The sequence below is a fragment of the Neopsephotus bourkii genome, unplaced genomic scaffold (assembly GCF_033783945.1).
Source record: "Neopsephotus bourkii isolate Nb327-2 ecotype Australia unplaced genomic scaffold, CSIRO-AGI_Nbou_v1 NB_1339, whole genome shotgun sequence".
NCBI lineage: Eukaryota > Metazoa > Chordata > Aves > Psittaciformes > Psittacidae > Neopsephotus > Neopsephotus bourkii.
In genome coordinates, this window is record NW_026901819.1 from 27,165 (window position 1) to 55,027 (window position 27,863).

Consider the following 27,863-nt stretch of genomic DNA (forward strand, 5'->3'; position numbering starts at 1 on the left):
CGAGGCGGAGCTCTCCGGCGGTGCGGGCCGCGGGAGCGGGGGTTGCGCTGTGGCCGGAGCGGAGGGGGGCGGTGTCCGTGCGAGGGCCGGGAGGGAGCGGGGCCCGTGCGTGCGGGAACGGCGGAGCCGTGGTTGGCCGTGTAGGAGCTCGGGGTGTGTGGAAGGGAACTGCAGCGGGAAGGACGGTGCTGGTGGTAATGGGCCGGGTGTGGGGTAACAGCCGTGAGGTGGTTTCGGGGCAAGGGGCCGAGAGGTTTGCGTGAGGATCCGCCGTGGTTCCCTGGGTCGGGCGAGCTCCTAGCAGCAGTCAGTGGTGCGTGCAGAGGGGCAGGGGTCGGGCAGGCCCAGGGGCGAGGGGCAGCTCCCTCGGCGGCCAGGCACGGGGGAGGTGGGGGTGTTCCATGGGGAATTGCCGGGGTTGCCCGTGGGGGTGGGGGGTGGGGGGAGCGGGGTTCCCGGGGTGCTGCAGGTTCCCGGAGCGCCCGTGGAGGGGTTCGATGGGGCTGCCGCAGAACCGCATCGCTCCCGGTTCTGGTCTTTGGGAGGTTCAGTGTTGCTGGTGAAGGGCTTCCCGTCAAGGTTGTGACCTGAATCGAGGTTTTGGTCTGGCCTCGAAACTGGGTCAAAGCTCCTGTAAGCAGAGTGGAACCTCATATGTACGGGCAAGCACTTGGAGGTGATTTGCCCCTTGCTGTGGAGCTTTGTAGCTCGAGAGATCTGCACGTGTTGGATCTGTGCAAAAGTAAGGCCAGTACGATACCCTGGATGTTTCACAGGGGCCGTTTCCTTCCAGACACTTGCACAGCTCAGGTGTTTTCTGCCTTTGCCTGTAACAGAGCTGGTGCTCTCTAAGGAAAACCCAGAGATTCCACAGGACAGTGTAAACAGAGGTGGCGCTCGGCTGGTGCACCAAGGCTCCTTGTAGTGTCTTGCTTTTAGCCAAAGGCTGTTTATTGCAGAGCCTGCAGGTGTGGGATGGCTGGGTTTGTTGTGTTCGTTCTCAGTTTGTGCTGTTGGAATCTGCTTGTGCTAAATTTGTGATCTGTTTTATACTTAGATGTCACAATGGACACGTGGAGCTTCTTCTCTACTTGCCTGGTGTTCTTATGGCTGCACAGGATTTACGTCGATTCTGCAGTTGCTTTTGGGATCAGCATTTGGATCGTCATTCAGTTCTCCACCTCCAAAGCCCGAGAGAAGGTAACAGAGCATGTAAGTGCTTTGAGAAGAGCCCAGAAATCTGTGTGTGGAAGCGAGCAGTTGCTGGGGAAGGGCAGCCCCTGGTGCAGTGAAGTGTGCTACTTCACTGTGGGCCCACCTGGGCTGTTGCACGTGCCAGCTGTAGTTCAGTGTGTCTGATGGTTGTAATGCTCAGTCTGGGTTGTCTTATGTTTGTGGGTAACTGAATGTCCTTGTTGCTCTGATGTTACAGTAGAACTCATCTGAACGCTTCCCATTTGTTCCTGAGGGAGTGTGTCAGCCTGGGTTCCTCTGTCACTTCAGGCAAATCACTCTGCTTCTGCACGGTGTTCTCACTTTTCCTGTGATGTTAATGATAAGGTTGGGCTGGTTTTGGGACCAGAGCGGGATTAGGCCACTGGGGAACTGAAATCCTTCTCGTTCAGGTGGGTGAAGTTCTGCATGAGTTGGGAAGTTCTTGGCTTTAGTTGGAGCCTGTTAGTGGTGTGCGAGATGAGCGTGTTGTAGCGTGGCCTAGTTCGGAGAAAGCTACTTGTGTGTTTCTGTAGGGTGAGAAACGCTCGAATGCTTTATTCCATTTGCATGTGCTGGGAGTGTGGTCACAGGACTGGAATTTTCAATGCTTGTGGGAAAAAGGGGGTTACCATCGCTTTGAAAAGGGTTGGAATGCGAGACAGTGCTTGTTCCACAGGGTGAAAAACCCACTGGGAATCCTGCTTGTTCTGAAGGGATAGAAGACAAGCTAGTCAATGGATGTGCCACCCTGCAGAGAAAGGAGGTCTATGTTGCCGGGGTAAAGATTTTCTATGGGTCTCAGACTGGCACGGCAAAGGTATGAGTTACTTTTTTCCATGTGCATGACGTTGAGTTGAAATGTTAAGATTCGAGTATGTTGCTTGCCTTAGAAACACTACAGTGTGTAAAAATCAGAGTTCCCTAGGTCATGAGCAGTTGTTGCCCAACAGGAAAGATAAGTGAAAAGTATATAAAAATAAGAGCTTTAAAGTTTAAAGTTTACTCTTACAATATTATAGAACCCCAGCCTGGTTTGTGTTGAAAGGGACCTTAAAGCTCATCCAGTCCCAGCCCCCTGCTACAGGCAGGGACACCTTCCACAAGAGCAAGTTGCTTCAAGCCCCGTCCAACCTGGCCTTGAATATCCTCTTAATTTGCTAGCTGGTCTCCTTAGAGAGAAGTGCTCTTTCAGGTGCTTTTTCAAAAAGAAATGCCATTTGTGTGTGTAAATATAAAATCACTGATCATAAAATTCATGTGATTCTCTTCTTCCAGCCAGTATAGTCTTGCTGTGCTGGGAGAAGTCTTGTCTCTGGGCACAGCAGGGCTTGTTTGACCTTTAAGGTATCTGGGTTGTAGCCCTCAGTCACTGTCTGTGTTTCTTTTTTTCAGAGATTTGCCAGAGTTCTTGCTGAGGCAGTTATTTCCCTTAATGTGCCAGTGGGAGTCATTAGCATGGGAGACTATGATCCAGATGATTGTTTATTAGAGGAGGTAGGTATGCTGTAAATGGGAATAATAAATCCAAGCTTTTCCTGGGATTGTGAAGGCTGTCGTCTTGTATTTTGGTCCAGTTCTCCTGGAAATCCCCAAAGCTGTGTGTTGAAATTTGCTTTCCTTCCATGGAAGCAAGTGCAGTCCATCAGCCCTTGGCACAAAATAGCTAAAAGCTGAAAGTGCTGAGGAAAGGCTCGTGTAGGACATGTGAGGCCGAGTGTGGCTTTGTACAAGCCAGTTCTGTAACTCAGCTGTGAGTGATGGACAGTGTCTGCACGAGGGCCCCTGTTGTGTCTCTGAGAGTGTCCACCTGGGAAGGGTTCAAAACTGGAGTAAGAAGATGGTGATTCTTCTGCAGCTTTTAGACTTGGAAGCTTCTCGTGAGCAGTATTTCTGCTGGGGAATCCTTGATGGATTTTTCTTCTGTCAGTATTGATAGTTGCTTTTTTACTGTATGGGGGGCGTTATTGCTGCAAGAGCGTGTTTTGGAAGCTGTTGATTGGGGTGGGGAAGGTGGGTGTCCCGTTCTATTTTACCACTCCATTAAGCAGGGGGAAGAGAGCTTGCTGTTTTGGTTAATTTAAGATGGCTTTGCAGGGAGGATGGCCATCCACCACTGTGGGGGTTACCACCTGCAGCATCCCACATCAAACACTATTCAGCCAGTCAGCAAAAATCTCATCTTTTGACTTCTTTCAGGTGCCTGCATGTTCCAGCTCTCTTCCTGAAGTGCTCAGAGAAACGGAGTGATCTTTTCTCTTGTGTTCTGTTTCTGTTGTTAGACAAGCAGCAGGAACATCTGTGTGTTCTTGGTGGCTACGTACACAGATAGGCAGCCGACCGAGAGCGCAGCCTGGTTCTGTAGGTGGTTAGAAGAGGCTGCGAAGGACTTTCGCTTTGGGAAAGCCTATCTGAAGGGCCTGAGATATGCTGTGTTTGGCTTGGGAAACTCTGTGTATGTTGATCATTACAACACAGTAAGTATCTCCTGTGCAGCTTTCTTTGACTTCTGCTCCTCTGAAAGGCTGAGCTATCTTAAATGCTACATACCTGCCCATTGCTGGTAGTTTGTGTGAGAATTGGCCCAGAAAGCCAATGGCATTCTGGGCTGCAGCGAAAAGAGCATGGGCAGCAGGTTGAGGGAGGTGGTTCTCTTCCTCTACTCTGTTTTGGTGAGACCCTCCCTCTGTTGCATCCAGCTTTGGGGCAACAACAGGTGGGATGTGGAGCTGTTGGATTGAGCCCCAGAGATGCTGCCTGTGCTGGAGCAGCTCTGCTCTGGAGCCTAAGCTGGGAGAGCTGGGCTGGTTCAGCCTGGAGAAGAGAAGGCTCTGCAGAGACATTAGAGCAGCTCCCAGTGCCTAAAGGGTCTGATGGGAAACCTGGAGAGGGACTTTGGATAAGGGGCTGCAGGGACCAGACAAGGGGGAATGGCTTTAACCTGACAAACAGGAGACTGAGAATGGCCATTAGGGAAAAAATTCTTCCCTGTGATTTTGGTGAGACAATGGCACAGGTCGCCCATAGGAGTGGGCGTACAGCAGTACCTGAGCCTTGTAATGAGTTTCATCTTGGTCAGAAAAACGGCATGACTTGTCACCTGGTTGTTATGTTTGTGTAACTGGAGCCACAGGAAATGTGTTAGGCATGTGGCCATTTTGACCAAGTATAGCATAAAGGAACTTGTTTCCAGAGCTCACCTCTTATCACATGGGTTTGATAGCAGACGTGTTTTCAATCACAGAATGCTTTGAGTTGGAAGTGACCTTAAAGCTCTTTGAGTTTCAACCCCCTGCCACAGGCAGGGACACCTTCTTCTAGAGCAGGTTGCTCCAAGCCCCTGTGTGCAACCTGGCCTTGAACACTGCCAGGGATGGGGCAGCCCCAGCTTCTCTGGGCACCCTGTGCCAGCGCGTCAGCACCTTTCCCCAGGGAAGCATTTGTTTCATAATGTCTAATGCAGGTGTGGTGGTGCTGGGAAGACTGTGAGTGCTCTTAAGGAGGATCTCGGCTTCCTCAGAGCAGCAGCCTGTCCTGCAGTCCTCTGCAGCCCTCTTTCCAGGCTTGGCCCTTGCTTTCTTAGTTGCCTGCTTTGTTTAACTTGGCCTTCATTTAATTTCCCTCTAACTTTGATTTTATCCCAGGTTGGAAGAAATATTGACAGGTGGCTGTGGATGCTCAGCGCCAGCCGGATCATGACTCGTGCCGAGGGGGACTGTAACGTGGCCCAGAGCGAGCATGGCACCATTGAGGCTGACTTTGAAGCCTGGAAAGCCAAGTTCCTCAGTCGGCTTCAGGCCCTCTGCAGAGGGGAAAAGAAGCCCTGCAGTGGGAAGTGCGAGAAAGGGAAGTGCAAATCTCCAGGGAAGCAGAGCAGGGAGAGTTCAGATCATGAACATGGGGTATCGGACTGTGCGAATACTGAGGTAAAGCCAAATCTGTGGGACCTTATTTCTGGTTTAGTGCCCCTTGTGGCACCGTTTGACTTCTCTCCTTTCTCCTGCAGCGTAGAGGGGTGCTGTGGGAGCTTGATACCTCTTTTTTTTCTGGAGCAGAGGGAGAAGAGGGATGAGATCCCATGGCAGATAGCAAGTAGAATAAGCTACCCAAAAAGGACCAGAGAATTAGTGATGGCTGATGGACCTAGGCTAGATGGCATGTGTATGATGAGGGAGTCTTCCTCTTGAGTATAGATGAAGATCTAACGTTTAACATTCAAATAACATTTCTCACTTGGATTTTTGTCTGATCTCTTACACAGGCAGAGGAGTTGTTTGAAAGCAGTAGTGAGGAGGAGGCTGATGCTGAGGAAGCTGGAGGGGCAAGTTCTGTCCTTGATGTTGAAGATCTTGGCAATCTCATGAGGCACATGAAGGAAGCCAAGGTACCACTGTTACAAGGAGTGTGGAACTATGGGGTCTTTGTCAGTGATCAGTTGAATTGATTAAATACACTTGCTGGATTTGAATTGGCTGGAGCTAGTTAAAGGGAGAGTAAAATAGAAGCTACTGGAGAACCTGTCCCCAGACAAGACTATACTTGGAGGTGTGTTGGATATACTTCCTGGCTAACTGGGACGTGTTCACTGAGCAACTACTGCAGTGGTAACCTTTTATTGTGAGTCAGAGGGAAAATGACTTGCACTGTTCAAGATCTGAATCTCCATCTCTGTTACTGCAATTCACCGTCCAGTGTCTAAACACAAATCTTGTTGCTGGATCTGCCTGTGGGAGCTTGATCTGACCTGTGCTGAGCCTGGCAAAGACAGCCATAATCCTGCTTTATGCCAGGGTGTTGCTGTCTCCCTTCCTGTGTGGGTCTGTTCAAGTTTCGTTTTCTGTGTGCAGTCTGGCAACAGAATACATCAGACTCCTTTATCTGGTTAGCACACAGGAAGGAGTGAGAATACACATAGGTACTAGGCTAAGCCTTCCTCTGCTCCCCACACTTTTTACTGGCTGAGCAGTTGGCGGACCTGGGATGACTGTGTTGCCACCTGCTGACTATTTTCCCCTGAGCAATCTTTCTGTGGTGGGCTCTTTCGCTGTGCAGCCTTGAGCTGCTCTCCACCCCTTCCTCAACAAACCTACCTCTGTCTGTGACTGCACCTTCCTTGTCTTGCATGGCTCTGCACTGTGGACTTCTCATAGCTGTTTCCTGAAAGTCCAGGCCTTGGATCACAGGAGGCTGCGTGCTCCAGAGGACAGCACAGGATCTCTGTTCCTGACCTTAGGGAGGGGAAGGGAGATAAAATCCTCCCCACTGCTTGTAACAAGCTCTGTGAGGAGAGTAGCTCCAGTGACGTGGGGCAAGGCAGGCTGCTGTGTGAGAGCTTCTGCCCCTGAGCTTGTATGGACCTGGTGCACTGCAGCTTGCAGGAGCAGATGAAGCGATTGGAGGGAGAAGGGCTCAGTGTCTCCCTGTGTGGCTGTGCTGTGGTCCTTTCTCCTCTCCTGCCTGTGTGTACTCGCCACCAGCGGTCAGTGACAAGTGCTGACACGCAAAGACACTGGCCTGCAGCGATGAGCTGTGGTTTCTGATCTGATGACAAACGGTTGTCCTGCCGTGACAGCTGGGTGCTGCCCTCTTGCCTCTGGAAATGGTGACATCCTGAGGGTGCAGGTGTTGAGGGACTGGAAGTACACTCTTGTGCATGGAAGTGTCCTGGCCCTTTTGCATATGAGCTGTGGTCAGCTGGTGAGAAGGGAGCCCCTGAAGCCATGGATTGTCCTTTCCTTGTCACTGATGCCACTGAGCTGTGCTGCTCTAGTCGTATCTAGGACTTTGGGTTAGTTTTGAACCTTTAAATGATGTAGTTCTCATTCCTGCCTCCTCTATTCCTGTTCTGCACGGCTGATGAGCCTAGCTGTAATCTACATTTCTGGTTTGATGCTTCTGTAACCAGAGCATGTACAGGTGAAAGGGCTTCCAGCGGTGAGTTTATGTAAGTCCTCAGCTCTCTTGAGTGGGGCAGTGGCAGGAGATCGCTCTGTACATATATCCTGAGGAGTCTGAGCTGCTGGCTGTCCTTCATTAGCTGGAGGAGGAATGACTGTATCTGGGTGTTGAATCTCCCAAGGAATGCGCGTGTTGACCCGCAGCAGGTTTATGCAAGCACTTGAACTGTAAAACGGTCCTGTCGGGGCAGTTATTTGCTGTAATTAAAATAAATGCTGAAGACTTGATACGAAAGAGCAGGATGATGTGCATTTATGAAAGTAATTTATCGTGATCAGCCTCTCCTGCTCCCAGGCAGGGAGATTTAGTTGTTTAAATCTCGGTTTAAGTCACATTCTCACTTTAGTGGCTGTGAGTTTGTGCAAGAAGAAGTTTTCTTTTCCACGTGAGCTGCCTCGTCCCTTGAGCCGTTCTCCCTCTTGCAGAATGCTGAACTATGTAAAATGAGTCTGATGCCTGTTTTACACTGACATCATCTGTTGTCTTGCAGTAATCCCTCCTAGCACAGGCAGTGCTTTGGGTTTTTGTAGCTGAACTATCCACATACAAGCTAACAAGTTTAAAGAGAAGTGGTGCACTTCAGGGTTCTATCAGGTGCTTCTTCATACACCAAGTTACTTGGGTTTGAAATGTTCCTAAACAGCTTTGAGCACAGATTTTGTGGATGTCTGTGTTGTTTGTTAACTCCTCTGCAAATAGGAGATGGAATAGGAGGCTCTGCCTGTGCAATATGGTTAGTTTGGCTATATTTAGGGTCCAGCTTTGATGTCTTCTGCAGGCAAGCAGTGCCTCTAGTGAGAATCACTTGTGGATAAGACAGATGAACGGTCACAGATGGTCAGAATTCCTTGTTGTCCTGCTTTTTATGGGCTGTCAGAGTGAAGCTGTGGAGTTTATCTAATCAACGTTTCCTCGCACATCTCTGCAGGCGATCTGAATTTAATTTTACATCCATCTCCTTTTGCCTGACCTGGTGGAAGTGAAGGCTGAGTTCTGTTCTACTGCTTTTTTCCCTATGCTTCACTGCACTTCACGAAGTATCATCAAAGAGCTTGAGACAGATGCTGGGTTCTTGCAGTCATTTGGGTCAGGCAGATGAATTCAGCAGCTGAAGATGAATGCCAGAAGCTCTTTTCCTGTCAGTCGTAGCTATTCTACTTAGGAGCTACTCTCAGGGAGCTACTCTGTCTTGGGAAAGAGGTGGAGTTTCAGAGAGCTTCTGAAGGTGTAGGTGCACAGTTGAAGGTGCTGGTGCCTTTTGCACACTGAGTCTGAGCACAAAAATTGGCACGAGGTTGGGTGGCAACAGGAAATCATTCAAATAATATAAAATGATGGCTGATACAAAAGGAAATCCCACACTTGGTTTACGAAATCACGTACTGTGTGGTGGGGACTGCTTCAGAGCTGCTAAAAGCCAGGCTTTTGTTTGCTGAGTAATTCAACATTTGGAACTTGCTGCAGGGGATATAGTTGCAGATGATGCTGGTCAGGGTCCTGAGCTGGACCCAGACTTTGATGTGAGTGCAGTGGTTGATGCCTGTGGTTTCATGAGGGGAATTTCCTGAGGGGGTGGAAGGTGACCAGTGGGTAATAGGAGTGTGGCCTGAAGGAGGCCTGGGGAGCTCTGAGGCTGCTTCTGTTGGGTGCCTGGTGATCCAAGGCTGTGGTGCCAGGAAGGGATGGATGATGCACAAGTAGGTGGGTGAAGGTCTGGGCTTTCTCTGCATTTGCCACCCTTCCAGCTGCTTGCTTCTAGGCCTAGAACCTGTTCTCCAAATGGCTTTTATGCACCAGGAGAAGGCAGTGGTGGTTCTTGGTGAATTTAGTAACTAAGTGGACTTCTACAGTTGTGGCACATTTCCCCTGTCCTCCAAAGTTACTTCCCTGAAATGTATTTCTTTTCCAAGGAAAGAAAGTGCAGGGTTCCCCCTGTGGAGGCTGAGCTGCAGGTCTGCTTGAACAGCATCCTTCCTTTGGCTGGCAGCTAGTACCTGCTGCCTCAGCATGACGTGAGGGACCTTCTGTTACTCTGCCGCGTGGGGAGAGATGTGTGGATGGGGACTTCCTTCCAGCTGGTTATGGCATAGTCACAAAGGTTTGTGTTCCAGGAGTAAAAGTCTCGCTTCCGAGAGAGCTTCTCAGGGGCCTTCCCCAGTTCAGGGACACTTCCTGAAATACATGCCATGAGATTTGCTCTTGATCAGGACACTTCCTCTGGCAGTGCTGAGGGGTAATGGATTGCCAAGATCCCCATCTCTCAGCTGTCATGCTTCAACCCTTGTCTGCTTTTTGCTTGAGGCTTCTGTGCTTAACTGGAGCGGGTATGGAGCTTGTGTTTCTGTCGACTCTAGCAGCTACTTCTAACGAGGTTTTCCTGGTGTTGGGGTATCTGCTGGTTCACAGATGACTCAGTCCAAGGTTCCAGCATTCGTCTTTGTGCTCACTTGCAAATGCTCAAAGCCATTCTCCCTGTGACTGAGAGCAGTGAGAGTGTCCCGTGCTGTGTGAGACTGGCAGGGCCTTTCATCTGTGGGCTGAGCAAACTGCAGTGCTGTCAGCATCTCTTCAGCTGGGTTGTGGCAGCCAGAGCTTTGTACCTGGAGCAGGAAGAAGCCCACATGCACTTGCAGGGTTCTGCTCTTCCGTTGGGTTCAGGAGTAGCTGTGTGGAAGTCTGCTCCCTGTCCCGGTTTCTCCCCATATGTGTTAGTCCTGTAGAAGGCTGTTTTGCAAGGATCCAAGTGCTGTTCCTGTGGGCAGCCTGATGTCTAATCCAGTTTTCTGACCCCCCCAGGTGGTTCTTGCCTGTGGTGCCACTGAGAGATGAGCCTGAACTAAGGGACAAGTAGTCAGCTTTTCTAGCTGTCCTCTTGCCACTGCAGTATTGCTTCCAGAGCTCCGTGGGTGTGAACTTCAGTTCTTCATTCATGTAATCCATGAACTTCAGTGCTGCATTTAACAGCTCCACTGGGAATGTTGTAGCAGTATTCCTTGCTGCCAGGCAGGCTTTCTGTCTGTTATTATTGTTTTCTTCAAGTCTGTGTCTTTCATTGATTAAAAGGCCCTGGAACCTTTTGATGGATGGGACCACGAGAAGGTGAGGGTTTCTCTCCTGTTTGGTGTCTGGGAGGTTAAGTAGGAAAGATGTTCAGGCAGAACTGGGATATTCTGGGTGTCATTTTCCTTCTGGGAGTAGAAACTTCTTGGGAAGGTGATTTTTCAGCCAAGGCACATGAGTGTATCGAGCCATGTGGCTAAAAATGCTCAATTCAGTTAACTTAGGGAATGCTACCTTGCATGGTGTTTAGGTCTCCTATTTTTATTTTTTTTTTTTTTTTGCACCTCTGCAATATTAGTTTGAAGAGTATTTGATGTAATAAGATCGAAAAGACATGGATGTAATGGGCAGCTTGGCTTCCTGGAGAAAGCACATCAGAGGGGAGAAGTGGCAGTTGTATGTCCCGTGGTCACATTTGGATGTGGCAGAGGATGAGTTTGGAAGGTGTATTTGTAGGAAATCTTTTGAAACGCTTGAACTGAGATTTGTCAGAGGGGCAGCAACACCTCTGCCTTGGAGCTCCAACCCCTGCCACAGGCAGGGACCCCTTCCACTGGAGCAGCTTGCTCCAAGCCCCTGTGTCCAACCTGGCCTTGAGCACTGCCAGGGATGGGGCAGCCACAGCTTCTCTGGGCACCCTGTGCCAGCGCCTCAGCACCCTCCCAGGGAAGAGCTTCTGCCTAAGAGCTCAGCTCAGTCTCCCCTCTGGCAGGTTCAAGGCATTCCCCTTGGCCTGTCCTTACAGGCCCTTGTCCCAAGCCCCTCTCCAGGTTTTCTGCAGCCCCTTTAGGCACTGGAGCTGCTCTAAGGTCTCCCCTTCAGGAGCCTTCTCTTCTCCAGGCTGCCTCAGCCCAGCTCTCTCAGCCTGGCTCCAGAGCAGAGCTGCTCCAGCCCTCGCAGCATCTCCATGGCCTCCTCTGGCCTCTCTCCAGCAGCTCCACGTCCCTCTTGTGCTGCTGCCCCAGAGCTGGATCAGGGCTGCAGGGGGGGTCTCCCCAGAGCACAGCAGAGGGGCAGGATCCCCTCCCTGAGCTGCTGCTCACACTCTGGGGGTGCAGCCCCGCACACAGGGGGTTCTGGGCTCAAGTGCACACTGCAGCCAGGTCATGGGGAGCTTCTCATGGACCAACAGCCCCAAGTTCTTCTTGTCAGGGCTACTTTCAGTCCATTGTCCCCCTGCCTGTGTTTGCGCCTGGAATTGCCCCAGTCCACATGCACATCCTTGCCCTTGGCCTTGCTGAGCTTCATTAGGTTCCCACAGAATGCTGAGGTCCTTGCCTGTGTCTGTGCCCTGTGTCTGACATCCTCTGCTCTTGACCCATCAAAAATGGGCTTCTGCTTTCACTGTGTGCTGCTGCTACTGCCTGTTGCTCTGCCTGTATAGCAGTGAAAGGGAAGAGGTGGGATTTTGCCTTCACCTGTAGGGGAGGTGATCATAAGTCCTTAGACTTAAAGCTCAGTTGCGTTTCCTCAGGTGTGCTTCTATGGCAGTAGCAAAACCCCTTCCTGCAGCCTGTAGCAGGAGCTGTGCTGAGCCTGGAGGTACCATTGGAGTGTATCCCCAGGTTTTCTCATCCTTTGTCAGTGCAGACCAGAGGATGACTCCTGAGTTTTTTGGTGGTGTGGTGTTTCCAGGGCCTGAGAAGCTGGCTTTTATCACTGCTTGCTTGCTTTGTCATGGAAAGACTGTCATTTGCCTTGGGTTTGCTGCAGGACTTTCTGCTAAATCCCCAGGACTGGAGATGTTTGCTCTGTGCAAAGGTAACTTTGCTTTTGCCACTCAAACCCTCAATAATAGATATGAAAGGTTTCTTAAGCAAGTAAGTAAATCTCCCAGGGGGTGAATTCTGTTTCCCACAAGAAATACCTGAAGCCAGTCACTTGCCAAACTGAACAAGTCAGGTGGTGCAGCTCAGAGAAAAACAACTGATTATTTTCCTTACAGGCTTTCCATGGGGACCGGGGAGGGGAATTGTCATCCCTGTGAGGAAAAATGAGTATTGGAAAGTGTTGCTGCCTTGCCAGAAAGGCAGTTTTCCTTGTTCTTACGTTCAGATGGTTTCCTCAGACACTGCTGTCAGAGGCACTAGAGGCAAACCCTTGATACTCAGATGGACCTTTCCTGTATCGGAAGGCTGTCTTGGGCAGGATGTTTCTTTTGTACTTAAGTCAATCACTGCAATTTTAATACTATGATGGCAGGGGGTTGGAACCAGATGTGACGCTCCTTAAGGTCCCTTCCAGCAGAAACCATTGTATGATATGATTCTGTGTGCTCCGTAATGCAGGTTTGGTTTTTCTGGGAGAATTAACCTGGCATGAGACTGTAGATCAGACAGGCCAGGATGTGTCCACTTCTAAATCCTGCATAGCATTTTGCTCAGAGTAGCTCACAAATCTGTGCTCAGATGGTGCCTTTCTTTCCCAGTTGAATGGCTGGGCCTAGTTCTGGGTTAAATGGTAGCCGGTGGGAGGAGAAGCTCTTAGTTTAATACTTAATAGTAAAAAGATGAAGATCTTATCTCCTTCCTTCCTTATGTGTGGGCCCGATGCAAACCTCATGAGGTTGGGCAAGGGCAAGGTCCTGCACCTGTGTCAGCTCAATCCCAAGCACAAACACAGGCTGGGCAGAATGGATGGAGCAGCCCTGGGCAGAAGCACTTGGGGGTGTTGGGTGACAAGAAGCTCCCCATGATTGAGCTTCAGTGTGCACTTGAGCCCAGATCCCCCCCTATTTCCTGGGCTGCACCCCTGGACCCTTGTCACTCCAGGCGATGTTTTGTTCCCTCTGGTTTGTGCTCTGTGGAGAGATGAGGTTATTGTGCAGCCATGAAACACTTGGGCTTCAACCCTGGGGGTCACACTCAATCTCACATGAGATTCAAACAGCTTGTTTCTTAAAATGCTCTAGAGAATGTTACTAAATCACAGACTCACACACCGGTTTGGGTTGGAAGGGACGTTAAAGCTCATCTAGTTCCACCCCACCTTCCTTCCACTAGCCCAGGTTGCTCAGAGCTGGTTGCTGTCTTAGTAGAACAAGTCCACCTGGTTTCTGGTGTGGTGTTTTATTTATTTATTTAAGTGTGTTTTCTGTCTTAAATGTAAAACTGAAAGGTCAGAGTCTGATGGGAAGAGGGGTAAAAAGCAGAATTACAGGAATGCAGGAATTAATGTGTAGACACTTGTGTCAGTTTTAAGCTGAACAGGTCTGTGGCTGAACTATGCCACAGCGTTGAAACTGTGATGCTTGGATCTAAATGGTTGTAATTCCTTGTCTTTAAACAGAGAGGACTTGAGCTGGAGGAAGGAGATGTTGGAATGAGCTTGACTCAAGAGAACCCTGGGAGGAAGGAGGAGGGTGGGAAGCGAGAGATGATAACCCCAGCTCTGAGAGAAGCGCTCACAAAACAAGGTGAGGTTCTGCAAAGAGCAGATGGTGGCCCAGGATTTGAAGTCTGTGTGGTGGCCTTTTAGCAAGCCAAGTGACAGATGGTGTTCTTTGTTAGAGGTGCTGCTGTGGCCCCTCAGTCATGGCAGGCTCTGAGCAGGGGCAGGAGAGGGCTGAGGCAGGGGCTGTTGGTCCCTGATCATTTCAGGGAGGAACCTGAAGCTGGGTAATACATCTGAGTGTGATGCACTCTGAGTGTGGTGAGTGTATCAGAGTTCAAAGGGTTTAATGTAGCTGCTAAGCAGCTTGGGAGAGAAGATGATAGTCCACATGCCTTCAGCTCCGAGAGTGTGTGTTCCTCAAAGACTACTTAAAGATCAGCTCTAACCCTGCTTTTACTTCTGTTTCAAACTCTGATTTTGTTACTGAAACTTCATTTCCAGAGAAGAAGGTAGTTCGAATGAGCTTTACCAATCCACTGATGATCAGATCAGTGGCCTTCCAACAAGCTGTAGTGAACTTAATCAATTAATTAAGCCTTTTCAAAACAAAGGAGGACAAGCTTGAGAAGAGCTGGACCGAGGGCCCTGCAGTTCAGAAGCCTCAGTTCTGAGTGGCAGATCCAGGAGAAGGGTGATGGGAGCTTCTGTTCAGTTGGAGGCTGAAGGCAGTTTAGTTTAATTTCTTTTATTTCTTAGGATGAGAATGCATTCAATTTTTCTTGCTTGCTAAATCAGTAGAATGTCTCCTGATGCTGCTGAGAACACAGTTCTGCTACTGCACTGGAGGCACCTTGCTTCAGAGCTGGGCTCTGATTTTCTGTGTCCTGTGTGAGACCAGCAGCTGTGGGATCCCAACACCTTTGACCCCCAGGACTGGAGCTTGAGCTTTTATAGGTGACTGGTGATGTGTTTGCCCATGGTCATTGGAGTGGGCTGCTGGAGATGGGGCTGTCTAGAACTGGGCATCGGGGAGGGAAGTGTTCTTGTCTGCAGCAAGTCCCCTGCTTCAGAGGCTGGAGGGGCTGCTGCCTCTATGGAAGGGTGCACCAAGTCCCTCAGGCAGCTCAGGTGTTGCTTTGCCCCACAGGGACCTGAGATGGGCTGGGGACACTGCCCTGGCTGTTCTGTGGTGCAGGGTCTGTGCTGGCTCTGCGCTGTGCCGTGGCAGTCACAGGGGTGTTTCACACTGGTTCACTTTCTGACCGCGTCTGTATTGGTTTGGTTTAGGGCAGTGAATGAAACTGTGCTTTTCTTATGGTCTGTAGAAGTGGCCACTTGGAGAATGAAAGCGATGCTGGAGGGAAGGTCACCTTCCTGCTGTAATTTTGTTTTTACTGCAGTCCTGTCTCATATCTTCTGTGCTGCTTTGAGTTCATGGCAGCAAAGTCCTTCCACAAATCACAAGACTTTTGTGCTTTTCAAAAACACTTTCTTGAAGACTGAGCAGAGCTAGGAGTGAAGCTGGGTGTTTCTCCATCATGCTCGGGCAATCTGAAAACTTCCACTGCCCAGGTTCCACTTCCTTCTATATTTGTATAAAATAGTGATATAGTTGGAAGAGGTTCCTTTCAACAGCAGTATTTCTTGTTTTCTTTTCCTTACTAATTTTCTGGCTTTATCAGAACACTGTCTTTTGGGTGGTGGTTCTGTTGCAGCAGTTGTGTTACCACTTCAAAAAAGCACCTTAAATCAGTGGTGATGGGTTACTGCTGTGTGTCAGTGACTTCAGCTCAGGCCCTTTTAAACTGCACTCTGGCAGAAAACTGATCTTTTTGCCTGTAAAGAGTCTCCTAGTGTGAAGTTCCCCTTTCTGCACTGAGTTTCAGCTTCAATAAATAATCAGTGCTTCAAAGAAGGCAGCTTTTATTTAAGGAGATGGCTTGATAGAACCACACTGATTTGCCAGTTCTGTGTTACTTGCAAGAAAAGCCTTCCGAAAGTGATTTGAGTTTGTGAAGACATCGTGACACCAGACTGGCTTTCACCAAGCTAATGGTGCCTGCACTCTTAGAGGAGGATGGGTAAGTCTCTTTTCTGGTACTTTTTGAGGATTTTCTCAACCCCTGCTCTCCTTCATCCTTTCATAATTAAATCTTTTGCTCTGTGCTGTCAAAGGCTTGCCTGTAAAGCAGCTTTTGGTGGTGTAGAGATCTGAACTGGAAAGTGTCTCTGGGTTTCTTTCTGGACATTTTGCCACAATCAAATAGTCAGCAGTCCTCAAAAGCAGTTCACAAGTTGTACTTGTAGAAATTTGACTTATCTGTTCTGCTTGAAAAACTAAAATAGCATAATAGCTCGTGTATGCACAAAATTCATAAGTATTCAGAAGCTTAGAAGGACATGCTATGGGTATGGCACTGGTAAGCGATCAAAACCAGAATACCTTGGATATCCTGGAACATGACATGGGTATGTAGTTGGCAGTGTCCTGCCTCTGTGGCTGAGGGTACCGCAGGGTCCCTCAATGAATTCTTTGACTGGTTTTTAGGGACTTTGAGCAGAGTTGAAATGCTGCAGTGCAGTTTCAATGGTCACAGGAATGTTTTGCCCCAGACAAGGGAGCAGTCAGCATCTGTGGTGCTGGCCATCTCTTCAGCTCAAAATCTGCCCATGGCCTATTAAAGTCCAGTTGGATTGTCAGGGCCAGCAATCAGCAAATATTTATCAGCTTAGTGTTGCTGCATGATAACACTCCCTTCACCCAAAATCTTAATTCATGTCTTCCTGTAGTAAATAAAATGACAAGTTTGAAGCTTGGCAGGCTTCTAGCTCATTCAGAGTTTATCATCTAGAGCAGGATCAACTAATATACAGACTTAGAGAAGACTTTAGTCAGGAGTTGAGATGTTTACTATAAGCCTGCTTACAATTTAAGGATTCCTTTGAATATTAGGCTTTAGAAATTGTAAGTGGATTGTGTTTGTTCAGCCTTAATATCTGGAGATGCATCAGGATGGTGAGCAGAGTCCCATGAAGACAACAGTCTGTATTGTTTGGAAGGTGTTGTATCCAAATATTCAGTTAGAGTGATTGCTTATGAGTAATATGCCTTAAGAGCAGAGAAGTGAACGTGTTCATGGGGAGTCCTGTCGGGTTCAGAGTTCTGGGCCATTGGTAAGGTTTGATTTTTCCATCATTGCCCTTGGCAGAGCCCCAGGGAAGTTGTGGCAAAGGTGGTGGAAGAGATGAGCTGGCCTGAGCTTTCACCAGGGTTGTTCATCAGAAGCTGCAGTGGGGAAACAGAACTGAGAAGCCCCTCAGACTGATTCTTGGACACATGTCCTCACATGTTTGGTTTGGAGCTTAGCACTGCTTGGTCTTGCTTAAACCTTTGTACTTTGTTTTAGCCCAGACTGCCCTGGCTGCCTGTGTTACTTGCCAGCCATAAAGCAGGTGCTTGAAGAAAGAGGCTCTGCAGAGCAAGAAAGACTCTGCTCACTAGGAGCAGATGTGTAACAAATGTTCTGATTGATTTAGTTTATCTAACTTCCAAGTCTGAAAAAGCATGGGGTGGCCAGTGCTCACTGTGGAGGCTTAGCAGGGTCACCACCGTTTCTGTCAGTCACCTACATGGTGAAGGCCCAAGTTCAAGAGCTTCATGCAGTGGTTTTGAAGTTCTGCAAGTATGTGCTGTTTCTTCTTGTAACCATAGCTGAGACTCCTGGCAGCAGCAAACACAATGAGTAAACCCCTTCTCATCACTAAAGCTGGCTGAAATTTGTAAGACTCTGTTTTGATGTTGAATGGGTACAATTTTCTTGGCCTTAGGAGAAAGCTGTGGACTCCCCACATGATGGAAGTTGATTTAAGTAACTAAAGAGCTTGGCACCTTGCTCAGTTTAGCTGCTTCCTCTCTTCCCTCATACAACTGGGTAGCAGATCTGGGTGAGCATGTCCCATTTCCAATTTAATTTTAACCTAAACCCCATTTTAAAGCATCCATCTGACTTCTACTGACAAGAGATCTGTGAGAGAATGATCTTACATGAACACTGTTGCTGATTCTGAAAAGGGAACGTATAAGGCCGAGGCTGTGCTGGGTGCCATCAGCAAGAAGCCTGCCTTGGGCAGCTACAGTAGAGGGAGCAGGAATGCAGCATCCTTTTCACTTTTGGCAAAGGTTTCTGGTCAAGAGGACGCAAACTTTAGGTGCACATGGTGGTCTCAGCTGAGATTAGACCTTGCTGGACAAGCCTGTTTGCAAAGACATGCTGAAGGAGTAAGTAGGACAGACTGCAGGTGGGAGAGATGATGTAATGCAGCCAAATGCAGTTGTATGTTTGGCCATCCCTCCAAGTTGGTCAGAAGTTGCCACAGGGTCTTCTGGGTCTCATCCAGTCATAGGTAAAGATGTCCCCAGTATTACGTTTGGCTTTTGAGACTATAAGTTCCATGTTAGAAGTGCTGATGTCTTTCTCCAGGAGAGGTCTGGGTGATGTGCCATATAGAATACCAAGGCTTTTTTGGCTTGCAGTAGTTCTTTCTTCTATTCTGTATAGGGGTTTATTCATTTAGGGAGGAAAAGGGTGGAATATTGTCCATTCCCTCAGAGCTGGATGGGGAGAGGGATCTCAGGACATAGGAGCAGCCTGACACTGATGTCCCCAAAGCCCTGCTTAATGTGGCAGTTGGCCCCTTTGCCATGTAACAGGGGGTCTGCACTGCCTGCTTCTGCAGCCACTCCCCCTGTGCTGTCCATAGAGTCTCTTGGAGAGTCGCTTCAGGGGACTGGTCAGGCTAAAACTGCCTGTGTCCTAACCCCCAGCAAGGATAGAACCGGTGTGAGGAGGCAGGAGTGTCCTCAGCCACGTGGGCATCTTCGTCTCCACACAGTTTAATTTTGAGCTGGTGCAGCTCTCACTGTAGTTTGTGGCTCAGTGTCCTCGGAGCTGTGGGGGACTTTGGGGCACAGGCACACTCCCCTGGGACCTCACCACGCGAGAGGCACATGGTGACATATGAGCAGGCTCAGTGTGCTACTTGCTGTGGGAGATGAAGGGCAGTTCTGCTGAGCAGAAGGCTTTTTTCCCCTGTTAATTTAATGCTGGTTGGCAGGAAGGAGGCTTGATACCTTAAAGCTGATTTTTCTCTTGGAAGCGTTAATATAAATGTCCGGCTAAAGCAGTCAGTTGAGATGTGCTGGTGTGGGGACAGCCAGGCCATCGATGTGTAAGTGCTGCCGTGTGAATGACACGAGTCAGGCTTCTCAAATCCCTCTTGTTTTTATGTTGGGTTTTGAAGTGACTTTTAATCCTTCAGACATATTGGTCCCTAGGCACATTTTTCAAAGAAAAAAAAAAAAAAAACAACGATTTGAGCAGTTTGGGTAATAATAGTGCTTAGTGCTTAACAAATGCTGTGGAATTAATCTTCCTGGGCCAATAAATTGAAATGAAATTGTATTGATCTTGATTGAGGAGCAAGGAAGAGATGTGAAATGAGCTTTCCTCTGGGCATAACGCAGCGGCTCCCCCTCTGCAGCTCCTTCATGGCCAGTGAAGGTGGAACTGGTGAATCTGTGAAGTTTGGGTTCAGGCTGAGCCCTGCATTGTGGTTCATTGCCTCTGCCCTCCCTGCTGAATCAGATGTCTTCCAGGCTGGTCAGACCTACCAAGAAGCAGTGGGAGTTAGGTCTCTGTGGTTCTGGGGAAAAGTCTTTTCTGGGATGATGGCTTAGGGATGGGAGGAGATGCTTCTGGTTCCCTGTCCTGCTCCTTCCCACATCCTATCCCTCTGGGGTCGGAGGTGTTCCACATCGCTGGGCTAGACCTGTTAGTCTGCCTTCCTGTCACATGGAGAAGTCTTCTGGCCACCCTCTGTTGATTCAAGCAAGACAGAGCAATATAAATAAATACCCAGTGAGGAGAAAGTGCTCCTTTGGGCAGCCATGGCCTTTGCTCCCATGTGCTCCCAGAAGGAAATGGAGAATACTGTGAGTGTGTATCATCACCTTGGGCCAATGGGAAAGAGCAGTGCTGAGACTGTGATGCTGAATAATTTGGTGTACCAATTGGCATGTTTTGTGTTGTGAGTTATTGCAGGTTCAAATCAATAGTTTGATTATTGTTTTGTTGGTTTCCAGGTTACAAGCTGATTGGGAGCCATTCTGGGGTGAAGCTCTGCCGATGGACAAAGGTAAATGCTCTCTTTCCTTCTCTCGTTTTCTAAATTGAAATTAGAAAAGTAGACACTTACTCAGGTAGTGCAATTTCCAAATGAAATATTGTTTAAAAAAGCAGTATTACATTAATGAAGCCAAGTTTCATCTTCCAAGCTGTAGTTTTACATTCCAAGCTATTAAAATCCTGCTGCAAAGAGTGAGCATGTGACCGTGACCAAGAGCTGGGGATATAATTTTCTGTTGTTTTTCCTGTTATTCTGCTGTCTGCTAAAGTAACTCCTGCCTCGGGAGGTACACAGCAGGAGCAGAACACCACACAGAGAAGTGGGAAGGTTTCATCACCACTGTGAGGTCCCTGAAACAAAGATGCTGCAGTCTGTCATTCCACTGGAATGGGCACACTAGGGTGTTTGAACCTGTTGTTGTGGGACTGTGACCACAGTCTAGTGGGGATGGGATGGAGTAGCCCTGAGGAGAAGGACTTGGGGATTTGGGTGACAAGAAGCTCCCCATGACCTGGCTTCAGTGTGCGTTTGAGCCCAGAACCCCACTGTGTGCTGGGCTGCAACCCCAGGGCATGAGGAGCTAAAGCAGGAATGGAATGTAAAGTGCTCTAGACACTGACATTGGTTACAGGCAGTGGCTTTGACTCAGATTCACACCAGTATGTGAGTGTCTTCAGGAGGTTTGTTTGAGGTTTGTATCGGGTGAAAGCAGGAGCAGGGCAGGAAGGATTAGTTTTGAGTTTCATAGTGGTAGCTCAGATTAAAAAGACTGTGTTCTGTCGTATGCTGGGAAACAGCCTCAAAGCTGCAAATTTTAGGAAGAGTGTTGATTTGCCTGTTTTACAAAATCCAGAATATCATAGAATCATAGAGTGGTTTGGATTGGAAGGGACCTTAAGGCTCATCCAGATGCAACCCACTGCTGTGGGCAGGGACACCTTCCACTAGAGCAGCTTGCTCCAAGCCCTGTCCAACCTGACCTTGGTCTCCTAGAATTTGTGAATCTCCTGAAGTCTCTGTTGTTTGAGGAACGGGTGGAATAACCAGCATTTCCCATTTTGTTTAGTTTTCCAACTGCATAGCAAGGCTGTGCATATGTTGGGGGTCACCTGCGTGTTCTTTCCCCACTGCTCAGTGAAGACTTTCCTTTGGATCGCCAGGACTCCTCAGGTGGAGGAAGGTAGATTGAAAGGTACCATTGTCACAGTGTGGCAAGGGGTTGGAACTGGATGAGCTTTAAGGTCCCTTTCAACCCAAAGCAGCCTGTGATTCCATGATCTGTGTGCTATGCACTTCTTCCCCCAGGGTGCATCTGTCTTCATTCTGAGCTGCTCTGCGATGTGCTCTTGCTTGCAATGTGTGTCCCAGGTGACTTGGACACCCAGGTTTTTAGTGACTGAAAACTGCAAATGTGCCTGGGGAGCAGATTTAAAGCTCTGCCCTCAGCCTGATGTTCTTGGGATTTGTTTGTGTCTTTCTCTGCTGTTAGTCGATGCTCCGAGGCCGAGGAGGCTGCTCCAAGCACACATTTGATGGAATTGAGAGCCACCGCTGCATGGAGGCCACCCCGAGCCTGGCCTGCGCCAACAAATGTGTCTTTTGCTGGAGGTAAACTCTGCTGCAGTTTTACTGTGGGACAGGGGCTCTGTTCCACTCTGTCCCTGTGCTGTTCCTGAAGCCTAGGGCAGTGTTACTTGTGTGCGCCTTGAATTTGGAAGTTGGTGGAGGATGGGTTTGAAAGGGAGCAGGTCGCTCCCCCTTCCTGCCTGTACTCCTCCTCTTCCAAGAGCTGCTGGAGCCCATGGGTGTGGGGTGGTCGGATTTGAGCTGGGTGGGTGGGCTCCACATCTGGGAGGCTGAGGAGGTGCCACCTTCCCTAGAGCTGTGTTCTCTGTCAGACTGGCTGGGAACCAGTGGAAGGAGGAATTGGGGAGGCAGGAGACACACACCTCTCCATGTACTGCTCTGCAATTCCCACTCGGTAGAGGTTCGGTTCCCTCTGGAGATCACTGTCTGAGATTCCGTGTGGCTCCTGATGCTCTAGAGAACATGAGCTGGCCCATCTAGTGCAAAGCCACCAAGGTGCAAAGCAACATGAGTATCTTTGGTTTGAAATTGGACTGTTTTTCTTACTTCAGGTACCTTCATCCCCACCAATTCAGTTGCTGATGACTTGGTAACTGTTGCCTTCCTAAAGCAGTATCTAATAGATGACTTTCCATTCTAGTCGGTAAAGTGACCCCTCTTCTTAGGGGAATGACTTTGTTAGTTCTCTAAAGGCAGTGAGCTCTGCCTGGATGGGAGCGGTGAGCAGCTCCAGCCGTGCTTACTCACTGGGCTGCCAAGGGAGGGTTTTGCCAGGCTGGGAGGGCGCAGGATGGGGTTGGTGAGAGACGCTCAGCAAAAACCAAAGCAGTGACGTGGAAGCGCGCTGAGTGCGAGGACGTGGAGGTTATTCTTTGAGCTCTTTTGTCTTGCCAGCTAACTCACACGATGGGGCTTGTGCTTCCTCTGGTATTCCCGCCTTCCCCAGGGACCTGGTTGCCAGAAATACCCATTCCATCCCAAAGGCTGAGTGTGCATGCAAACCCAGCCAAATTCCTCCTGAATCCCACTTTTTCTGTTTCATAGTCTTCAAGTTTTAACAATGGAAATACTTCCTGAGGATACTGAAATGGCAGCATTAGCGCAGAAGGACTGCTAGAATTTTGGAGACAATTTTGGAGAAGCTGTGTCCCATGTTAGTGTTGGGTGTAAGCATTAGACACTGGTCATCCTGTGAAGTTTGCTTTCTGAAATGTTAATTGGGGCTCTTGATGGGCTTTCATCATATCCTGGCTTGAACGAACGCAGCAAATAGCAAGTTTAATGTGCAAGTTTTGCTGCTTTTCTTTAGAGCAATTTAATGGCTGGGAAGGAAACTGTACTGCTTGTGTCTTTTGTCTTCCTTTTTTTTCATGTATCAGCTAGCAGTGGTGCATTTAATTCTGCAGGGGTGACTGGACTGGTAGGGAGAGGATTGCCGTGCATTTTGTCCCTCTGGCCCTACACAGCAGGTACATCATAAACAGCAAATAGAAAGCAATAGCGTTGTCAGAGCGAGGAATTTTGCTCCTGGTACTGCACTGCAGATCATTTTACACTGTTCCCCTCAAACTGACCCACTTGATATTACTTGGCAGCACAGCAGCAGCAGCAGCCTGTGTCTGGAGTATGGGGCAGAACCAGGAAGTCAAACAAGTGTCAACTGAACAGTGCAGTAGCTGGGATAAATCTCCATGCGTGATACATTCCAGGTGCCTCTGCCTCATCATCCCCTAACTGTCGTTTGTCACTTTTCAGAGGAAATGTGGAAACAGTAGCCCTAGTGATAATGAAAGCTGGAATGCTTATTTGACTAATGGCAACAACCTGAATGAATGAAACATCTTAGCAGGGGACGGAGCTGAAAAATACTCTCATTTATTTATCTCCTGTGAAACGGGTTGCAATTGTTTTTCTTCCATATGGACTGCAGCTGTCTGTCTGCTCTTCTCAGACCTCTGCTGAGTCGGAAGACTTAAGGCTCAGTTTGAGACACATCCCAGGGCTCACTTTATGTACACCTTAGGCTTGACATAAATCATAAACCCATAGATAGTTTGTCTTGGAAGGAACCTTAAAGCTCATCCAGTTGCAACGCCCTGCCGCAGGCAGAGACCCCTTCCACTGGAGCAGCTTGCTCCAAGCCCCTGTGTCCAGCCTGGCCTTGAGCACTGCCAGGGATGGGGCAGCCACAGCTTCTCTGGGCACCCAGGCCAGCGCCTCAGCACCCTCACAGGGAAGAGCTGCTTAACATCTCAGCTCAATGACTTAGGACCTTTCCTTTCTAGTGATATGTGTAGCTGTGGTCTCAAATGGAGGTAGAACCTCTTCTTCTTTCTTTGCAGAGGTCTTTCTTGCTGTAGAGCATCATTTTGGCTTAAAGACCTTTTACCTGTGATTCAAGATAGGTCTGTCAAGTTTCATATAAACTGCGAGGTCCATTCTTCCTTCTGGGGGAACCAGAGCCTAGGAGTATAGCAATATGAGAGTGGTGTTCAGAGATGACATATGAAAGCTGTGTCAGAAGCAGGATATAACTGAGAATTTCTTGTTGCCTTTAGTATTATGAAACTATGTCAAAGTCCCTAAGGTGTCAGATGGGTCCTTCCCATGTGTGTTACAAATGACAGTGAATAACTCTGTCTCTCTTTTCCTTCAGACATCATACAAATCCAGTGGGCACAGAGTGGCAATGGAAGATGGACCAACCTGAACTGATATTGCAGGAGGCTATTGAGAACCATCAGAATATGATCAAGCAGTTCAAAGGTAACTTTTCCCACTTCTTCCCCGTGAGTGATGCTTTTGGAAGATAAGCAGCATCAGCATCTGCAAAGCAAATCCCTGGAGGTATTTAAAAAGGGACGTGGTTTAGCGGTGCACTTGGCACTGTGGAACTGACAGTCGGGATTGGTGATCTTTTCTAACCTAAATGATTCTATAGTTGTATGAAATGCTGGGAAGGAGGCATGAGATTTTTAATACGAGAAAGAGAGGTGAGAAGAAACTGTTGTGGCCCACCTTGTTTTCTGGGATGTTCTGCCTTGGTTTTGACATCAGAACATGAGTCAGCCGTTGGGTGTCTACTGCTGCCTTAAGGGATTAGTGTGGAGTTACTTCTTGTGCATCTTGGTAATTGTCATATCCTTTTATTTGGAGTGCACAGAGGCTTCCACAGTGCTTGAGGCTAGCCTGGGTGGTGAGGAATGTGGATTCTTATGGAAAAGTGGGGGCAGGCAGAAGGCAAAAGGAATCCCCCTGTAACCTGATAGGAAATACACTGCTGAAGCTTAATCCACTGGGAGCTTTGTGTTAGCTCTGAAACTTAGGGATTGTGTTTTCCTCATGAATGGATGAGCACTTATATTTTCCGGAATTATTGAGGAGATCTGTTTGTGACTGAAGCTGCACTTACACAGCACCAAATACCGCACTTTGCTTCCCATAGGAACGCTTTGTGAGTTTGTTATTTCTTCTAGATTGAGATTAGCCATTAGGCACAAATTCTTCCCTGTGAGGGTGCTGAGGCGCTGGCACAGGGTGCCCAGAGAAGCTGTGGCTGCCCCATCCCTGGCAGCGTTCAAGGCCAGGTTGGACACAGGGGCTTGGAGCAAGCTGCTCCAGTGGAAGATGTCTCTGCCTGTGGTAAGAGGTTGGAACTGAATGAGCTTTAACCAAATCAGTCTGGGATTCCAAGATTAATTCCATGCCGTGCAGTAAAAATGAGATCTTCTTTGAAGGAGCAGAAGAATTCTTGGGGACCATGCTTCCTATAGGATATCATAGAGAATAGCTTTCTGCCTTGTAAGAACCTCTGTGTATGCTTTTAGAGTTGTCGTCTTCTCTTTTATTGTTGCCAAAGTGTGCACTGTTTTTGAAGGTGGTGGTTAACATCACATCGTTCTCTTAGGCTAATGGCTGGGGAGACATCTTGCTGATAGGGAGCTAAGGTGGAAGAGTGGGAAGTAGTTTATTTGATGGATGCATTTTGTAGGTAGTGGCTGTTCCCTTGTGAAGGGCACACGCAGAATGGAAACATAGTTATGAGGTGGGCAGTGTCTGATAATACAGCCCTAGTTCCACTTGGGAAAAGTGAAATCCCAAACAAAAATGCATGACCTGAGCTAGGAAATCCTAAGACTACCTCTGTGTGTTGCTGTAAGAGTGGGTAAAACCAGTTCCTTGTCTCCCCAGTCACCAAGGCACTTGTGATGGCTGGTACCCAAAGTCACCAACCAGCCTCTCTAGGCAGATGTGCCAGATGCTGCTTTTTTTCTCCCAAATGAAAGCACAGCAGTAGGAGAGCAGCTGGAATCAGCTCTTCAGAGGAGCTGTGCTGATCAAAGGAGGCTTGGCTGCATGCTCTGCTGAGATCTGAGCTTGGGCAGCAGCTGAAAGCTGTCCACCGTGGCCTCTTGTAGATGGTTCTCATGTTCCTATGGCTCCAAGCTCCTGCACTGTCTTGGGCCTGCTTCATGCCCTCCAAAATCTGCCCAGGCTCTGACTTTGCTGAAGTGCATTGACTGAAGACAGGAGGACGCTCATCTGCAGGAGCAGAGGTTGACAGCTCTAGTGGTATGGCAGCCCAAAGTGCAGGGGAGTTCACAAATTCCCTGGAATACACACTATTCCTTTATAGTTTATCCCTGTCTACCTTCCAATTTGTGTAGTCAAATGATTCCTACAAAACCTCTGCCCTCTCTGCAGTGTATGTCCCCTGTGCTGCATTTGATGTCAACTGCTTTGAGAATGTGACTCAAACTTTACATGCTGTTGGAATTACTTTCTGTCTGCTTCTAAAGCTGGCACATGGTGACTGTCATCATCCAGTGGCAAGATGCTGAGGGAAAGAAATTAATTAAATTCAAAGCCAACTTAGAGTAGCTTCAGGGAAAGGAAAGTTATCCTTTAATCTCCGTGTGTGGTTGAGATGCTGCTTTCTTTTCAAATGAAGTTCTCATTTAGTAGTCAGGTTTCTGCAGCATTAACCATTAGTCCTGTCACTTCTTCAGGGCTGAGTCTGGCTGCTTTATCATGCACCAGGTTCTGCTCTTATCACAGACCAGCTTTCCTACGTGAGGCTGAAGCAATATCCACCAACACCTCTTTTTATCTGAGCTTTGAAGCATAGCATATAATTTTTCTGTCCTGCCTGAGCTCCAGCTTCTAGGCAACACAAGGGGGGCTGAGGACCTGGCTTCAAACTCAAGGCTTTGGTTTCTTTAAAACATGCCATCACCCCTCATCCAATCGCAGCAGGCCCTGCTAAAGAGTCTCTGCCGTCTTTCTTATAGGCCCCTTTTAAGAACTGAAAGGCTGCAATAAGATCTCCCTGGAGCCTTCTCCAGGTTGAATAAGCCCAGCTCTCTCAGCCTGTCTCCATAGCAGAGCTGCTTCAGCCCTCTGATAATTTTTGTGTCTCTCTTCTGGACAGGTTCATGTCTTTCCTGTACTGAGGACTCCAGGAGGAGCATTTGCCTCTCCCCTGCCCTCTGATGGGTGCAACACATGTGGGTCAGGTTGGTTAAACCTGCAGACAGCATTTTCACCCTGCTTTTCCTTTTCAAGACACCTATGTCAAGTGGCATTAAACTTTCTCCTGTGTTTCTGTCTCAGCATCCAGGCAGCTTCACTGAGGTGTTAGCAATGGAAAGCTTGACTCAAACCTTGCCAGAAGATTCCTTTCAGTAGTTCTCAGGACACACAAAATCCCAAGCTCTGTGTATCTGGGCATACTCTGTGCTATGGATTGATGGACACTGGCTGTGCCCTGATGTCCCCTCCCCTTGAGGAGGGCTCCAGCTGGTTTTGCTCTGTCTTCCTTGTGCCAAGGTTTATTTTCCATACGGATGCATGGTTTGGGTGGGGGTGTTAGTTGATTTAAGCCTTTTTTTTCCTTCTGTTTGCAGGCGTCTCAGGAGTACAAGCAGCTCGCTTTGAGGAAGCAATGAGCGCAAAGCACTGCGCACTGTCACTGGTGGGAGAGCCCATCATGTACCCGGAGATCAACCGGTTTGTGAGGCTCCTGCACCAGCACAGCATCTCTACTTTCCTGGTTACAAATGCACAGTTCCCAGATGAGATTAGGTGAGAGTTGGACAAAATACCTCCCTACTAAAACATTTGAGTGCAGACTTGTGTTTTAATTCCATTTTATTGCTCATCAATCAGCTCTGTGCTGACAATGAAAAAGCCCACTCAGCATCTATTTGATTTTAGCCTTTGTATCCCCATGCTCTTTCTCATCTCTTTTTCTACCAGTTTGATTTTTCCTTTCTGTATCTCTTGAAGTGGGATTACTTCTGAAAAGGAAGAGGATATAATATAGTACCTCCTGGACGTGCAGCGAAGAGGAGCGAGTGAGCTGCACATTGGGCTTGGGGACATGGATGATAACTAGTGCAAGTGTTTCTGAGAGCCAGAGCAGGAGACTCAGCTTGTAAATTGCCTTTTTCATTTGTGAGCTTCTCTTGCAGTCTGATCTTTGTTCTAACTCCAGAAGAAGGTTTGGATGGGGCTTGAAGCAACCT

The 27,863-nt window shown here is 48.5% G+C and overlaps 1 protein-coding gene across 1 annotated transcript; it reads left to right on the forward strand.

Moving 5' to 3' along the window:
• Positions 1–1,065: 1,065 nt before the first annotated feature.
• Positions 1,066–27,863, forward strand: LOC133219249 (S-adenosyl-L-methionine-dependent tRNA 4-demethylwyosine synthase TYW1-like). The gene is made up of 11 exons (XM_061366428.1): positions 1,066–1,212; positions 1,874–2,032; positions 2,608–2,709; positions 3,495–3,689; positions 4,857–5,138; positions 5,474–5,596; positions 13,519–13,645; positions 19,706–19,758; positions 21,239–21,357; positions 23,993–24,102; positions 27,243–27,863. Exons 1-11 carry the CDS (start codon positions 1,066–1,068, stop codon positions 27,422–27,424), a joined length of 1,599 nt encoding a protein of 532 aa, XP_061222412.1. The 3' UTR covers positions 27,425–27,863.

What these genes read in the sequence shown, in the direction of transcription:
- LOC133219249 (XM_061366428.1), top strand. Translation starts at nt 1,066, where the DNA reads ATGGACACGTGGAGCTTCTTCTCTACTTGCCTGGTGTTCTTATGGCTG. An exon ending in ATGTTGATCATTACAACACA is followed by an intron (nt 3,690 to 4,856) that starts GTAAGTATCTCC and finishes ATTTTATCCCAG; the next exon opens with GTTGGAAGAAATATTGACAG. An exon ending in AGCTCTGCCGATGGACAAAG is followed by an intron (nt 19,759 to 21,238) that starts GTAAATGCTCTC and finishes CTCTGCTGTTAG; the next exon opens with TCGATGCTCCGAGGCCGAGG.